The sequence below is a fragment of the Gavia stellata genome, chromosome 7, assembly GCF_030936135.1.
Source record: "Gavia stellata isolate bGavSte3 chromosome 7, bGavSte3.hap2, whole genome shotgun sequence".
Classification (NCBI taxonomy): Eukaryota; Metazoa; Chordata; class Aves; order Gaviiformes; family Gaviidae; genus Gavia; species Gavia stellata.
The window spans coordinates 14,669,795-14,687,485 of NC_082600.1; the positions used below are offsets into that span (position 1 = coordinate 14,669,795).

General features: G+C 43.2%; 1 protein-coding gene across 4 annotated transcripts in view; it reads right to left on the bottom strand.

Moving 5' to 3' along the window:
- Positions 1 to 17,691, bottom strand: part of EVL (Enah/Vasp-like) — a 135,674-nt gene that overhangs the window by 73,188 nt on the left and 44,795 nt on the right. For all 4 annotated transcript variants that reach the window (XM_059819281.1, XM_059819279.1, XM_059819280.1 and 1 more), the window contains exon 2: positions 4,607 to 4,775. In XM_059819281.1, coding sequence (XP_059675264.1) covers positions 4,607 to 4,775 — 169 coding nt within the window. The remainder of the gene's footprint in view (positions 1 to 4,606; positions 4,776 to 17,691) is intronic.

Here is a 17,691-nt window from a genome sequence, read left to right on the forward strand (position 1 = left end):
CAGAAAAAAGAGGAGGGGTTCTCCTGCTGTTGTTAAGAATGAGTGCATAAAGGTATCTTGTACATATAGTGTGGAGACTCTGCAAGGCACATGATGATAAGTAAGTGCTTCAGAGCAGTAATTAAAATAAAGCAGGTCTCTCTGTTTGGAGCACAGGGTTTTTTTACAGGTGTTTCTAAGGGATCTTTACTCTAAAGCTTCATATGTCAGTAGGATAGCAACTGCCATGCTGAGCAGAGCAACAGTTCATTTTTTCATTTCCAGTTGTAGTCTATAGTAGGTGAATTGGAGAAACTTACTGGAAATCTTGCAGAAATAAGTAATGGATTTGTCCATAACAAACAGTTCTTCCTATAACTGTTCACCTAGAGTTTGTCTTAAAAGTTGAAACATGACATTTTACATGCCTATTTTTTTCTTTTCCAACCCGTTGTAGTATTTTCCATCCTGAAACAAAATAGTCTAGTTACTGATATAAATGTCTGTGTTGTTTTGAATCCTGATAAATTCCGGATTTCAATGATCTAGTATGGCAAGGAGTTTCACAGACCTACTGTGCATAGCATTAATATGTTGACACCTTTCAATGTTCCCATCACTATAAGGTTAAAAAACTGTCTGCTTCACTTCTACCTGGTAGTCTCCTGACCCTTTCATCTCAGTTTCAAGTGTAGGCTCTCTGGGGTGGGCAGGGAATTTTGGGATCTATGAAAAAAGCTCAAAACCAAGAAGCCCTTCCCTTTGACTGCAGTCTGTAGGCTGCTGAGCTATAAATTGTCAGCAGCGATGATGGTGGTGTTTGACAGGACTCACAGGAATGGGGTTAGAATGGATGGAGGGGGCCTCAGGACCACATCTGCGGTGTAACCACAACCAAGATCACGGAAGAGCTCCCACACAAGTCTTACCGCCCGCACTCTTGCTTTGCTTGTTGAACCGGAACAAGACATTTGCTTGGTTCTCCAGAGTATGAAATGGTTCAGAAGTTTGTTATCAGCTCGGGGTCTGCCGCACTGCCGGCGCTCAGACTCCTCTCACGGGGAGCAGTCATATGATTGCTAAAACAGGGAGGATACGGCATAGCAGCTAAAAACTGCTACAGTTGAGGCCAGATTCTTTATTTCTGTAAGCAGGCCCAAACCTGACCAACTTCTAATAAGTTACAGCAGTGATTAATTGGTTCTTTATTTTTCAAAAAATGTGGTTTAGTTTATATCCCAAGAATGCTGCCCCTGTTTCAGTTTTGGCTTAGGCTCAAATGTACAATGTCCCACCTTCCCCAAGGCCCTGTTTTTACATTCACTTCTTAGCCACATCAATACACCAAACCCTCAGGAGGTATGATTCACTTTTGACTTGCACCCTCCTCCCCGCCTATTTGTTTAGCACATGCGTTTCGGTGATGAGATCACGCTGAGCTGAAATCACTTGATGTAAAACCATAATTTTAAACCCTCAGTTGATCAGGACTCTGAACTAGGGAGCTACTGCTTGTCAGCTAAGCCATAAAGATGGACCACTTGCATGTTTTTAGCTTTGTGAACTTCTTGCATGGTGACTGAAGCTAACACACTTCACCTTTACAACAGGATGGGTTACAAGGACAGCTGGCAAGTCACAACACGGGGGTAAACCGTTCGCTTGCGACTGTTGGACTTCGAGAAAATGAAGGCTGTAAGGAAACATGGAAGCTCATGACATCAAACAATTGTAATACTGATCTGGCCTTTGCTTCAAAGCGTCAAAAGTCTGCTTCTGGTTTTCTGAAGATTACTGCTTATGCCAGCATGAGTCCATGCAAATGTGCACATCTGTGCAGAGCAGGAGGGGGAATTCATGCACTGCTGGTCTGTAACTTAGCGCTGCTGCTGCCCGCAAGCACGCGACGAGCACGTCACCCAGACACATAAGGACAACAAGAGGTCGGGTGACCACTTCCCGGTGGTGAGAATGATGCTCAAGTTCTGCCACTCTAAACCCCTTATTTCTTTGCGGTGAACTTTTCAGACACCGTCAGCTAGAGAAGAAGATAAACACAGATAAGGTAAGCAGAATGAGAAGATAGTATCACAAATTCTAACACATGCACCAAAAAAGGGCTAGAAAACAGAAAGGCGGCTAGACAAAGACAACAAAAGGAGCCTACAGAAGAAGATACATGAAGAAACAAAGAGGATGAAAATTAAAGAGAGAGATTATTAGAGGTGTAATATAAAGCAACAAAAATTAAAAGGGAAACACTAAAGGCAGGCAAGGGTGAAGTCATGAAGATTACTTTAGTCTGCACCTTGCCAAACACTGTCTAATAAAGCTCAAATTGTTCCTCCATGGTATTGTTGTGCTACATATTTTAAACTAGTTTCTCAACTCTTGGAAATCTGTGTAGCTTCATTAGCTTCGTTATATGCCAAATCACATATTAGCTGGAGATTGGTCCTTTTCAGAAAAATATGGCTTTCCTGGCAAAGCAACAGCTTTTACTAAAACCACACTTTCAGTGTGATTTAGCACAACCTGAGAGCAAGCATGAAATGGCTTGTACAGAGAATTATTTTAACTGAAATTCATTTTTGTTCTTATTAAATGCAAATGCTTAGCAAGCCTAGCAAGCTTATGATTCCATGTGAGACATATAAAATATATTGAATTCTGAATCTTGAGACTTTCAGAACGTTCCTTTTAATACTACCATGCTGCGCTGTCTTGATTTTACTTTATTCATAATACTGGATTTTTGTAATCATATTTAAGGTGAATACTTTCTTTTAGACAGTTTTACATGACTAAGGTAACCTGTACTTTCTTGTTTGCATGAGGGAGGATATTTAGTCTTTAAACTTTAGAAAAATATATCCTTCTATCTGTTTCCTTCTGAACTGAGATGATTCTTAGATGGCATGCAGCCTCTTCAAAGTGGGAACATTTGCAAGCAAATAGAATGTTACAGTTAATGCAAAACATGTTTAAAGTACAGATCAAGGTTTGACTTTTTAATACATCCTACATTTTAAATTGTATACTCTGATTAAGACAGACCTCTGGTACATAGTCTCCCTTACATATATTTGTAGACTTTATGACTTTTGCTTGTTTTACACCAGCTATTCAGAGCCATCTTAGATTGCAGTCACATGAAAATCATTTACATTCACCTGCTGGCTGCGTAAAATAAACAGCTAGCACGGCCTGTTACAAAGCTGTACTGGCTTTCACAACTGACTAAGAAGCCACTGTATTTAATTTATTTTTGAAAATATTTTCTATTTTTGAAATGGAACTACATTAGTATATTGCCTTTGCTTTACTGAGAAGGATAAAAGCAGTGGCAAAAGATAAGGCACATGTTTCAAATGTGCTCTACAAGGAGCTGAAAACTGATGTACTAAAACCCCCACCTATTTCTGTTCTGCATTTCCTCTTTCAAAACGATGACTGTGTATATGGGCAGCGTAGAAAAGTCATTAACACTTCCAGTAAGCAACCTGACTAGGTTTTGCAGTTGGCCCAAGCATCATTGCAGCTGACAGCCGAGGGACATCATCTGCATTTCCATGAGCCGATCAGTCAATTTAACACTTGTGGCAGCTGAGAGGTGGTGGTGCCCCAGCTCCCGCTCTCCACCTTGGCTTGGCTAGGCTAGGCTTGCCTTGCCTTGCCTTGGCTTGGCTTGCCCTGCCCCTGCCCATCTTGTGCTGGTGGCAGTGCTCGTCACACCTTCCCAGGAGGCAGCGCCTCTCTCTGAACCAACAGAAAATCAATCACCCACTTACTTCTGCCTCTTCTGCCAGGGTGAGGGCTCGAGGGGAGCGCAGGAGGCGGGCAGCCAAGGCAGGCTGGGCTGCCACCGCCGTACCGGCCTCACACCAACACACACAGGGAGTCCCTGATGCTGAAATGTCTACTCTAGAATGCAAATGGCACGACAACATAACACCACTATGCCGCCCCAAGTATATTTTTGTAATTTAGGCTCTAAACATGACATTTGGTTACGGATGGCACGCACCGCCCGGCTCACCCGCGAGCCAGGCTGCTGGGAGCCGGTGGCCGAGGAGGGTTTGATCCCAGTTCTGATTATCTAAATCCCATATAACTCCTTTAATACCCAGGGAGGTCCTGCGGACTTAGGCTGCTGTAAATCAGATCACAGTGTGCACCTAGGAATTTAAAATGCATTACGAGGAACTAATTACTTATCACAGAAATGTAACAATCATGCTTTATGAGATGGCAGTGCAGAACGATTGATTTCTTTTTCTTTTTTGTATATAGTATTAAAAACGAGCGAAAAGTAAGTTAGGGGGAGCTGAGAGCAAAACCTGCAGAACAAAGTAAGATTCATTTCACAAGCAAAAATGGAAGCAGGAAAAAATAATATTAAAATCTCTCTGGCATTTACCAAAAGTTCTGTTTGCAAATAAGCAGTAATAAATTATGATACATTCTGTGCACAAAAAATTATACAAAATCTGAATGACTGGAGTAAACAGACTCGTAGGCACCTTGCAGGGAGCAGGAAATGTTGCTAGACTGCCTTAAGTATAGAACTGATGGTATCAAACGAGATCAAAGGTTAATTTACAGGAAACTCAATATAGTTACTCACTTGTTGATCTTGCAGTTTAACTCCAACTACCCTGAAGGTGTTAGTGGCCGTGTTGTGGTATATGTTGATTCTGCTGAATCCCTGCTGTCCAGGTTTGATTGGCACCCATTTCTTACTGGTATCGTCATAGACCATAACTGAAGCCCGGGCTTGGCAAATACTCTGTTCACTGGAGAGCAAAAACAACAAAATCAGGGAAAAACCCAGTGAATTTGCTGCATACTACTGAAAACATCTAAAGGAAAAGAAACCAACAGAAATTACCAGAACTACTTACAACCTATGTTTTATAGGAGATCTGCTAATCCTTTGAATGCAATCCGCCTGTTAAATTAAAGCTGACATGTATGTGTTCATAGACTTAAAAAAACTCCAGTATGCTGCTGTTTTGAACTGATAATCTATTTTATATAAAAATATTAGGGCCTGAGGAATAACTTGTATCACACAAACGTTATGAAAACTGTCCAATGGTATGAATGCTCCATTTATTTTATGTACCTATTGACAAGTGAAGCCTTTCACATTTGCATGAAAACTTACCAATATTTTACAGCTTACTGACAAAATAAACGTGACATCCACAGCTGAGTTACACATTTAAAACTGGAAGCAAGCAGACCTTGAACCAAAAGCCATGTTAGGTAAACTGAAGAAATCAATTACGTTAATCCAGCTGACGCCTAATACCCAGACCTGCTGACGCACTTAGAAGTCCCAGAATACACAGTGCAAAACTCAGAGGAACTCTTTTTTCCTTCATCCTAGTAGCAAAGAGAGTGGGAAAGGGGTATCCATAAATATCTGCATCCCAGTATTAAAGTACATTGCCATTATTTTGTATAGCATTAATAACTATTTTTCTTTTGTAGATTCACAGAGTTTCATCAGTTCTTTACCACTTGCCTGCATATTCGTGACTAATATACATATACTAGATTCATGCTAAAACACACCCTTCATGTGCAAGAAATGCCACTGGCAAATACTGTCGAGGTGACATGTCAATACGGATCAGGATTTCAATTCCCACTCTCCTGAATTCCCAGCCACTTTTCTTATACCAGAGGAAATAAAAGTTCCTTATATGAAGAAAAAAATGAATCCTCCAAATTTTGGAGATTTGAGATCTTCAAATGTTACAGGGGTTTTCAGCAAGTAAATAGTGCATCTTAGGCCTAAATAAAACTGTCCAACAAAAATCTTAAGTTCATGACCGTCCTATTAACTTTGGACCTATATATATTTATATATACCTCCCTTCCTTAGCCCAAGCCATATTAAATAATTTTCAGCAATGCAATATCAAGTGGTAATCCACTTTGCACACAAATCCTCTTTTTCCCCCTCTTGCATATACTTCTTTGTTTTCGTTTTGCCTCAGTAATGCCTCACTTGCACACAAATACAGGAGAAGCTCCTGGGTGGTGCTAAACCATATCGCTGCACTGCCACTGTGCCAAATTACACCACTTGTAGATTATACCAACTGCTGCAAACCCAAACTCACCCGACCCCATCACTATCATTATTATATGAAAGGGAGCACATTACTGTAAGTATTAAGAGGATCTGGGTAGATTACAGCAGCAATTTTCAATCTTTTCTGATTTGTGGGTCTCAGAAAGATTTCCGAGGCAGATGCATCCCACGTTGTACACTAAAACCTACTGACACTGACTTGTTTTATCAGTCACTTTGCACAGCCTCCAGGTAGCCCACAGACCTTGTCCAGGCTGTGGGTAAGAGCCTGAAAACTCTTCACAATGTTTACAGAGGGAGCAATGACGCTGGCAGACATCTCCATAAAGAACAAGGTAAGAAAATTTAGAATAAATTGTATTTTTATTACGTAGCATGGAAACAGCTAGATTCTGTTACTGGAGCAATATATTCAGATCAGAAAGACTAAGCATTATTTTATTTATATTCTTCAGAATTTATAAAATCAAGCTCATCCACCAGTTGCTGTTGCTTTGTTGCGCGAGATACCTGGAGAACAGCTGTGCCTTTGCTGACATATTTACGCAGCAAATACCTCTCCATCCCTTTTTTTAAGGTAAGCTAATGTCTCGTGGCATCTTTTCTGTATCTGACACTAGCAGCTGAGGGATTTGAGCTCACTCCAGCCTGCCTAATCCTCCAACTGGTACAAGAGACATGGACTGGCAGCAGCGGCGGCATTGCCTGCATCCTCCAGACCTGCCTGGGGACCCTCAGTCTGCTTCTGATTCACAGATGGGGAGGATGGGAGAGAAATGTACCAGCAAAAAGGCAAGTACACTGGATTAGCTTTGCCATGTGGAAGTGGAATGGCTAAAAATAATCTCTGGTGCGGTCCTGTGGCTGGATGGTGCCCACCTGCCTGTGCTACCAGGTGTCCTGTGCCACCTTCCGCTCCAGAGGTGGGGGTGAGCATCAGCGGCCCTGGGCCACAGCAACCCCCTACCCAGCGGGCTCCCAGAAAACATGTTCCCTGAGAGAGTCACAATCAGCCAGTGTGACACTGGGTCCTTCTCATCAGGCCTTGCCGGTCACCACAAACCTCGCTGTACTAAAGTCAGCGAGAGCACGCCACTGGTTTCATCAGAGCATGTCTGGGACCCAATGTTGTCTCCATTTCAGATGAATTTTGGAACCCACAATTGCGATGGGGTCCTTAATTAGCCAAAATTAATTAAATTATCCTTACTTACAATAAAGAGAATGCACCTAACCGTACAGACATGAGGGCCTTACCGTGGCATTATTCGTAATGCCATATCCACATTCCAGTGGATACAGCAACTTTGCCTTCAGACTTTGCTGCCATTGAAAGCTGCAGCAAAGAACCCCTCTAAAACCTCATGATTGAAATACGGATATAGACCCCAGGAGCCATATTTAATGCATGACAACCAATTGTTACTGTAACATAAAGCAACACATCAAGCTCAATCCCTGCCCTCCCTGCAGTCAATGGAAGTTCTTCATCATTCATTTAAATGGAAACAGGATTAAGCCTGTTATCTGGCCTCCAGTGAAATAAAAGAAAGAAACATAAAACAAGTACAGCACAAGGGGAATCCTTTCCTGCAAAGCACTTCATCAATCTTTCAAAACCTAAAATGCCCCCAGGGACCCATTGCTAGCTTGCTGTCTCACCCTAAATGGAGGTGTAACTCTTTATGCCCGAAGACTCTTTAGTCATCCTACCCACAAAAAGCACAACTCTCCCACTGCCGCTTTAAGGGGCTTCCCTGAAAAGAGTCCAGAAAACATTCCTTTTATAAAGGTCAGTGAGAACTTCTCTATTACCCTCTGCAGAGTCCATTACTTTAAACATAAATCAAGCAACATTGATTTCACGAAGCTCCAGCAAAATTTTCTTTTATTTTTGGGGCCATACACCATTGATACTTATGTCAACTACATCTAATAGGTAACAAATATGGGTTTTAGTCACACTATTGTGCAGTCACATTCCTTCTCCATTAGAAGAGTCTGGGAGATATCAGTATTTATACACAAAGTAAAGAGTGTAGCTTCTAGAACTTGCCTTATTTTCCTAAGAATACACAAAACTTACTAAAAAATGGGTATGTGTTGGAGGTTTCATCAAGTTTCAAATACCTTTCCAAATATTACTAATTCCCCTATTGATTTTTTTATGTTACATTAACACGCAAGTCATCAGACTCATCTACCTGGGTTTCCACCATAGGCAATTGCTTGCAAAAAAGATAAAAATTGCATCATGGAGCGGTCTTAATTACAACATTGTTCACATTTGTGCATAACATCTACTCCAATGCGCTGCAGTATGCCCTAGGGCAGATTTGAGACATCTTATTTATATGTGGAGGGGAAGGGGTTCTTCCTAGGGACCCCTTTACACCCAAATCCTAATATCCACCCCTATCTATTCTGAAAGCATTTTCTCCTCAGTGCTTTACATCTGTGGGATGACAAACCTCTGCACCAGGATTACTTGTTTGCCTGAAGTTACAGCAAATCTGCTTAATTTCATATGTGATAGAAGCAGTCTGCGCTGGGAAATCCTTTGTTCACAGCTCGTACCTAAAATCCAGCATTCATTGTTGAGATTTATAGAATATTGTTTCAATATTACAAGACTATAAATTTAAAAAAAAAATGTTTGCAGATGATACTGTTTGCTTCATTTTGTGTAACCCATTTTGACCCAGTGTCTTCCATCTCTTCTGTTTAGGATTCGTCTTCACAAATTAGCAGATTAGCTAATCTGGAGTTAACCCTTCTTGAAAGGTCAGCTTTGACCCTTCTTGCCCAGCCGTGGTGAGAGTGGGCAGCCAAGCATGGCACCTGGGCTGTGTGGCATGCTTGGGCTGGCCACACAGGTTTGCTGTATCCTCCTTGCTATGCTAGCGATGGTGTCAGCAGCACTTCCAGCCCCAAATGAGTCACGACAAGCTTAAAGGTACCATTTAAGGTACAGAGACTACTGAATTTGGGGAGAGCAGTTAAGGGTAGCAATGAGGTTGTACTTCGAGACAGTGCTGCAGTGAAGGCAACGTTGTCCAGAAATGTCTCGTCTCTTCCATCTGTGCAGAACTTGAAAAATGCAGTCCTTCCTGGCTTTAGTAAATTTATGATTACCAAGGTCTCATAGCCAAAAAAGAGCCACAAAGTAGTATGGAAAAGATAACATATGGAGTCTTAGGGAAAATATCTGTATTTTTTGTGAATTATCACATGAGACTTCATGGGGCTGCTTGACATTACCTGGCTGAATGCAAGTAATTAAATAGGAGGAGGACACACAGGGGGAAATGCAATGACAGAAATTACTGTGGAGGCTGGGAGTGGGGGAGCCACAGGCTGGGAAAAGTCCTCCTGCTTCACTCTGCCTGGCCCAGTGGGTTATCCAAATACACAAGCAAAAAACTCAGCACAGAACCACAAAAGACCCGGCATAGAGAATGAACAGAAAAAAGAGAGTAAACCATAATGTTTGGAGGCAAGTCTTTGGTAGAGAGGCTCTGAAGGGTCTCCAAGGCTTTTCCCTCCTGTCCCAGACTGAGAAAAAGATGAGAGGCCAAGCTGCACAGCTCCTTCATTGACCTTTTTTCTCTACTTGCAAGGTATCTGATGAAGAAAACTTTTGCAGAGCGTGTACTGCATGGCTGAGCCCACCTCTGACCAGTGGCCCTGGGCAGAGCCTGCCATGGCACAGGATTATCCCAGCCCTTCCCCGGCCCCCCCTGTCCAGCACCAGCCTGCCCAGAGGTCACCCCTCCAGGGGCAACGGGAGAGGTTTAAAATACTTCCTCTTAGAGCCAGGGCAATTTAATATAGCTCTGGAAGGGTCACCGAATCATGCTCACAAAAGGTGTAATACAAAGTTGACAACTAACCAACTTCAGGGTTAACCACCCAATTCTGTAGTCTCTACTCCAGCATGCTGGCTGGACCAGGAGACTTCCACTATCCTTTATATTTACAGTCACAACTGTTTCCTTGGGGCAGAAATTCACTGAGCATAAACTGTGAAAGCTCCCCTGATAGAAATCAAGCTATCATGCTTTGAATGTACTACAGATCTGCCTTGTTTCAAGCTGCTCGTGATTCTCTCACCTTCAAACAAGCTATCTTCTGGTATTCTTAGGAAATGCAAACAGCTACTTTCACAAACATTAATGTTATTTTTAATTTCTATTTGCCATCCATTTCCCCCTCATGCACTATAAATGATTAATAATTAAAAATTATTTTGGACTGATCTAACCATCCTTATTCGTGTCAGAAATTGTTAACACTACTTTGCCCAAGGCTTGTCCTACCTGGGAACAAACCCTCAGCACACAGAACATGCGAGATAACTTACAAGCCATTTAACACATCTCGCTCTACTTGTCCACCGAGTCTGCCTACAGAAAGTCATAGTTGTGTGGTTAAACGCATGCAAGAAATAGATGCTGATGCTGATTTAAGAAGCTGACAGAATTCTCACAATGTCAGCTTAAACAACTAACATAAATACAAAATCCTGTATATGGAGACGTGTGGTCTGTGTGGTACATATCTGTGTTAACCTCAAAATTAATAAGCTACAAGTCATGTTCCTGAAGCATTTAAAGTGCACTGCAAACTCTAATGGATTAATTTGCTAAACATTTTAATTGGTTTCACTACAACAAATATAGTAATGACTGGCATGCAGGGCAAGTGTTTCAGTACTAATCTTTATAGAAACAGGTGGACATTTCTCTCAGACAACTGGATTTACAGAAGAAAAAACCTGGGAGACCCTCTGAACACAAGTCAGTCAGGCCATCTGGGCTCATACAGACCATATCTGAGATCTGAGCTCATTACAGATAAAACTTGCTGTAGCGCAGTGGCTCTCCAGCCTTCCCAGCAGAGATTCACCACTAGCTTTGCTCATGACCCCATTTCTTGTTGGGAGCCTCGTTTCTCCAACACAATGTCAGTCATGCTTGTGACTCCTTCTGGGACCTCCTTTCTCCAAGTCTACTTCCCTCCGCAACCAAACTCGCAGGACAGTCGGTGTCACCATCGTTCGCCCTACCCCTGTCCCAGAGCACTGAAGAACTTATTTCCTCAGCAATGCAGCAAAACCTCACAGTGAAAGAAGAGCATTTAGCCGCTGATCACACTAAAGGACAGTGTAAACCTATAGGGACTTTACATCCAGATAGGAGCTTTTAATCCTCAGTGACACGCAGACACCTGAATGTTTTCTAGCAGACATTTAGAAAAATAGCAGGCACAGTTTCATATATAACATGGAGGTGCCACAACGACTATCTCCATTTGCGTTTCTGAGTCCCACTTCCTGGGACACCCTGAAAAACCAACCCATGGACCCAGTAGTCAGAAGTCCTCAATTTGCACTCACTCCTGGTTGCCTGCCTGCGCAGAGACCTCTACGACAGTGCTGCCCTTGCCTCAGTCAGGCTGAAGTGAAACCCAGTTCCCAGGGGAGCTGCTATTTTTCGGTCTCCTGCTCAGCTTGCATGTACACATGGAAGATCTGCCTTTGATGCTGGGCTTTGGCTGCATCGCCAGTGGGAGATGAGCCTTTTGCACTGAGCAACTCTGCAGGTGCCTGTAGCACCTTTCTCCACTGTTAAACTCCAGCATCTAAACAGTTTAATATTAAATAATTACAAGAAAGTAGTACAAATACAAAGCCTCCTTCATAAGCAGCTCTCAAAAAGTGACGCTGTTAAATAAAGTCATGACACACCTGCAAGATAAATACATCGTTTACAGAGCAGGAAATGGAAATACTGGTACCTACAGTGTTAACAAGTGTAAGACGAACACTAGTTCACCTGCACAAGGAAGAGTATTTAAGAGTTACTCTTCTTTCTGCTAGCAATGAGACTAGTGGTGAAAAGCATTGGAACAGGCTGCCCAGGGAGGTGGTGGAGTCACCACCACTGGAGATGTTCAAGGAACGTGTGGACATGGCATTGCAGGACATGTTTTAGTGGGCATGGTGGGGTTGGGTTGATGGTTGGACTTGATCTTACAGGTCTTTTCCAACCTTAGTGATTCTGTAATTCTGGGATTCTGTGAGACATTAATTTTGAATTCTCCCTTATTATATTGGCATACCCAGTGGGAATTGCCATGTCCAGTACCTGTTGCAGACATCCATTGCAGACACTTCAGCTGGAAACCAAAAAAGAGACAGTTTATGAGGCACTCAGATCTCACACTAAGCCAGGACTTTGGGAGATAAGTTGCTAAATTTGGGAACACGTCACGCAACCCTGGCATGACCAGAGAAATTTGCATAACCTTCTGTCATCCCTCAGTGCTCTAGAGCATGGGAGAAGTGAGTAGAAATACAAAAAACCAAAGTATGCAAAACGATAATGCAGCGGAAGAGATGTTCCACCTGGGCCTGACTCAGTCCAGAGCAGCTCAGTCCTCAGGACTGCCAGTGAAAGTCCACGGAGAGCCCTGACCTCTTGGTGTCCACCGCAGCACTTAAATAGCACATCTGCCGATCAGTGGAGATTTAGGGCCAGCGGAGTGGCCGCAGATTGATGCCCTTGTAAGCTGGCACATCTGCTTAGTTTATATTGCTGAGATTTTGAAACTACGCAGTGGAGTTAATTTTAACCCATCACTTTTCTAGTAGGTTTTGCAAACTGAAGCGGAAGAATCTAAATGATTCTAAGGGGAACTCCAGTCATCAGTATCTCCACTCAACATCTTAAAAAATGCTTTAAGAGAAGCAAAAGGTACTTCATAACGGAAGTGTAGTGATTCAGAGAAGTGCCATCGCTGCCAGGCAGCCAGACTCCCAGAGCCATGCCGTGCTCCAGGAAACTTTCCCTTCAGCTTCCACCTGCTCCAACAAGGTCGGGTCCCTGCTGTCTCCTAATGGAGAAACTCCATTGCTCCGTTAAATGCTTTAATTCATGCAACATTTCTTACTGCAGTGAAGTGTGGTTCACTTTCAGATTTTGCGTACCACCTTGAAGATATACTTTGGGAGTTCCTAAAAATAAATATCGAGTAAATGTTTAGATGTTCCTAAAAATAAATCAAGTAAATGGCCTGGGGAAACACTATGAACCCAACTAGTCAAAACCAGTAAAAAAGCAACTTGACTAGATCAGGTTGCTATTAATATAAACTATTTCCCTTCACCCTTAAATTACAGAAATAAAAACAAGAAGTAACTAATCTTGTAAAATACACATTATGCAAAACCCAGAACTGAACTGTCAAGTGAAAATACATGACTGAGGGCTCTCACTCATGGGTCAGCCATACCCATATTTCAGGAGAACAGTACCTTAAACAAAGGCTTTGAAAGATCATAATCATAACTAATAATCAGGAGAGGCAGACTCATAAGTGAATACAGGAAATCAACATAAAGGTCTTTAATTAAAGCTAGTGTTGCTTTGCCATGGTTGCCCTTCAATCCCAGAAGAAATGCAAATAAACCTGTTACAATTCCCCTGGAGCAGACGGAGGCAGACCAGGAATGAAGGAGACTCACTCCATCAAGTCAGCCTCTCCCTCACTGTCAGGGGATGCATATTAATGTAGCATTACCATAAAAGCTTAATTACCATTTTATACAATTATAAATTATCCTGTGAGGCTATAACCAAAACACAGACCTTCTGCGTTTATGACAATACACGCTCTCCTTCCCACCCAGTCACGTTAAGGCTGGTCAACGAATTCCCTGCCATCCTGCACAGCACCCAGATACTTACGTGCCTGCCATCGAGGAAGACCCGGTCAGGTAATCCCGCAGGAGTACACGCTCAAGTCTGGCACCTGTGCTTAAACCCAAATAGGCTATTTCACCTGATTACTGAGCAAAAGACAAATTTGGCAGGGAGACAAGCCAGGAGTCTCTATGAAGGCTTATAACCAAAACAGGAAAGGGAAGCACTATCGAGAGAGCAGAAGGGCAGGAAGTAACACTCACTTGTACGGCAGGGGCGGGGAAGGGACTTTAAAGAAGAAATGTATTCTTTCTTTCAAGTGATTTGCCGAAAAAAAGTCCAAACAATATAGATTAAGATTAGATGCGCCGCTTATGCCTCATTGGTGGCACGGATATTAAAAACATTTAGCTTATTTTCTCAAGGTACAGGTTCACTGTCCAAGAAAAAGAAAAAGCAAACACACCTCAGACCCAGAAAAAATTGCCATTATTCATTTATGGCATGGGCGTTTGCACGGTGCAGAACCAAACCCAGGGGCCCCATCGGTACCAAGGGTTCCCGTCCTGCCTTGCCACCAGCCCGGCGTTGCCTGCTGGCTGGCTGGGGGCCAGCTCCTGCCCAAAACTTGAACTGGCGCAGCACAGTGCCCCGGCTACTGCATGCTGACTCTCAGCTACCATGGCAATACAGTTTTTGGATGGGAGCCGCCTTACACCTGACTAACTCGGGGTCCAGCCAGAGCAAAAGCCTTTTTTTGGTCGCTCTCCAACCCCACTGTTCTACTTGGGACGTCACCATAAACACATAAAGTAAGAAACACATCTTTACAGTAGGAGGTAATCAATCAAGTAGCTTATAGAAGAACATGGGAGAAATCTTCAACACTTAAAAAACAAAATGAAATTTGCTCCAAGAGGTACGTAAGCAGTGCGTGCCCTCCCTCCATCACCAGCAGTGGGGAGAGCCCCCGTTTGGCTCAGCAGCGGGCTGGCCCTCAGCCAGCTGGTAACTGGAGACAGCGAAGATGACTTTGTCACCTCTCCCCTGCCCTTCTGCCTGCCCCGCGCTAAGCCTCCCACAAACGGCATGTGGGATTTGGCTTGGAGTAACCACTGTGGAGATCACAGCCGCAAGTTGGAGGATACCTTAGCTCATGGCTTCTGCTGTAGAAAACGTGCCATCCGCTATGCTAGTTAGTTCTAGGTACCATCTATTTTTTAATTAGTGTGCCTTGCAAAACTAAGCCTCCTTGACCATGCTGTGCCTGCAGGAGACCCCTGAAAGGCTACAAGCCTTCATTTCCATCCTGCCATGAGCTGCCTACATACGTGTTTGCATGCATCCACATTCCCATTAACAGAGAGGCTGTTTTTTCCCTGCAGTAACGCTTCCACCTCCCTTGCTATCTCTGCAGGCTCTCATCTGCCTGCTCTGCTGCTCCGTTAACTGGGCACTGCCGTTTGGCTACGGCAGCAAGATGGCCTATTAACACAAATTGAAACTTCGCAAATTTAGGAATAACAATTGAAAATACTGCAGCAAAAAGAGTGGAGGTGTTGGAGAGCAGAACAGCAAATTAATACTTTAGTGCTACCTCACCTGGGGTAAAATTGCAGCAGTTTTGATGGGCTCCCTCTCAGAGGTGACAGGTCCTTGAGACAGATCATCCTTCTTTTCTCCCCATTCCCTGGTTTGGCAAACTTGTACACATGGATGTAAACACTCTGCAAACACTGCCTAGTCTTCCCAGCTTTGCCTCAGGGTATGGGTGCATTATGGTATGAGGAGATTAACAGCAGAGGGACAACCAAGGCCAGGAAAACATGACAGGATGGACCCTGCCGTGGTCTGGTTGCAAGTAGAGAAAATGGGTTTTCTTCCCATTTTCACATGAAATTATCTTCGGGATTTTCTTTGTCAGTGTGCTCACAAGTCCTCTTAGCATGTCTAAATAAGTCACCTGTTATCTGTGATTACACAAACGAGGACAGTGCAAATACAAAATGCAAACAACTGCAGAATAAGCCCACTGGATGTTCAGAGATCCCAACTGCCTCTCCCTACCTCTGGCCATCACAAGCTCTCCTTGCTTGACAACTTTATGTCCTTTACCTTAATAGCACTCTTTAACACACATTGCTTAAGAAAATACTTCTCTGATGGCATTACTTGAGCCATCCAACAACATGATCCTGGGAAGGTAGCGCAGGATCAGGGTGTGGAAGGGGATAGGAAGGTTCGCACCCACTTGTGTGTCACTGCAGCATTTTGCTGAGCCACTTTGTGCCCACCTGGGCATGACACAAACCAGGGACTGACACGTTACCTAATCTGAACCCAGTTTGCTAAAGTGCAATGCAAATTAACTACCTCCCTCCTCTAAACCATTGCACAAAATCTTAATCTTTCTCACCTACTTTGATCCCTTTTGCTCATCTGCCTGAACTCCAGCTGGAGCAGCCGTGGCGCCCAAGGTGACCTCCCAAAGCACCCCACAAACGGCGGAGCTGCTCAGCTCTTGAAGACCTGCTGGAAACACATCAGGGACCCGTGATTTTATCACGGAAGCAGCATGTATCATTCCATGCACACGGGCTTTCTCTGGGAGTGAGCACCGGAGGCTCTAGAGCAAAACCTGCAGAGCCCTGAGGAGACCAGTCCTCTGGAGATCACACAATCCCTCACATCCTTGCAGTGGTTTCAGAGTGCAACATACAAGTGAATAACCTTAGATCCCCGTTTAATAAAGCAAGAAGAAAGGAGTGTAAGAAATAGGCTGAATTTGGCAAGGCACACCAGCTCCATAAACACTTCAGGGCAGCTTCTGTTGGGGAGCAAGGGCTAGAAACGCCACTCTACCTGAGCAGAGGAGCAGAGTGCTTTTCACGTTCATTGGTTTTCCTGTTATAAAAGACTGCTTTCATGGTCCACTGAAAGACCTGCAGAAACTATTGGTGAAATGGCACCTAGTAAAAACATGGGTGTCAAAATCTGTTTGATCTCATAGTTGCCAGTGCATCACCCGTTCAGCTGCAGCTTCTGATTCCTCTGCAGTAAATCTCTGTATGACTGAAAGGTTTTGGTTTTCAACTGCTAGGGGAGGTTTAAAACCCAACAAGAAATAAATTTCTCACTGACATTTAAGCAAAGCTTTTTTTGTTGTGTTTTTTTTTTTTTAATGCCTTTTCTTCTGTTTAATGAAACATTTTATTATCACTTTAGTGGGATTTCAATTTGGCTGCATTTTCCTGATACTACACCTTTCTGCTTTGAGATCGGGATGGATTTGGGGCACTACCTTGTTTCAGTCAAAAAATCCTGCTTTTCATGAATTTAAAACTTGACTTTATTTGGAGTCAAGTGGCAGTTCCTCTGTATAGCTCATACATTGCAGAGACTATTATTGTAGAGTTTGTCCATGTAAACAGTATTTTACTGCATGTATTAGAAAAGAAGGACATAACCTAAAAAATGCATCTCCAAATAACTACGGACTCAAATCACTAATTGCCCAGCTCAGCCACACTAGCTCCACTGTTCTAGGCAGAGGGATGCATGAAGACGGACTAAGGAAAGCTCTGAGCAGCCTTTTTATTTCTGTTTTCATGTGTCTGGGATAGATACGGTCAGTGATTTTGCAGGAAGGAGGCAGCACTTAGTTGGCACAATAGTTTCCCTGCTAAACCAAGCAGATATGATTCTCCTTACACACAAACATCAGCTACAATAGTATCAGCTAGAATAATCTGGTTTTAAAGATTTGGTTCTCCTGGACACAAACCGCTCCAAGCACACCTGAAAACTCCCAGCCTCCTCCCAACTCCTGCTAGCACTGTGCATGCCCCAAGCAAAGCAAGGAGCAGGGCACTACTGATACATCCAATGTCATGCTGG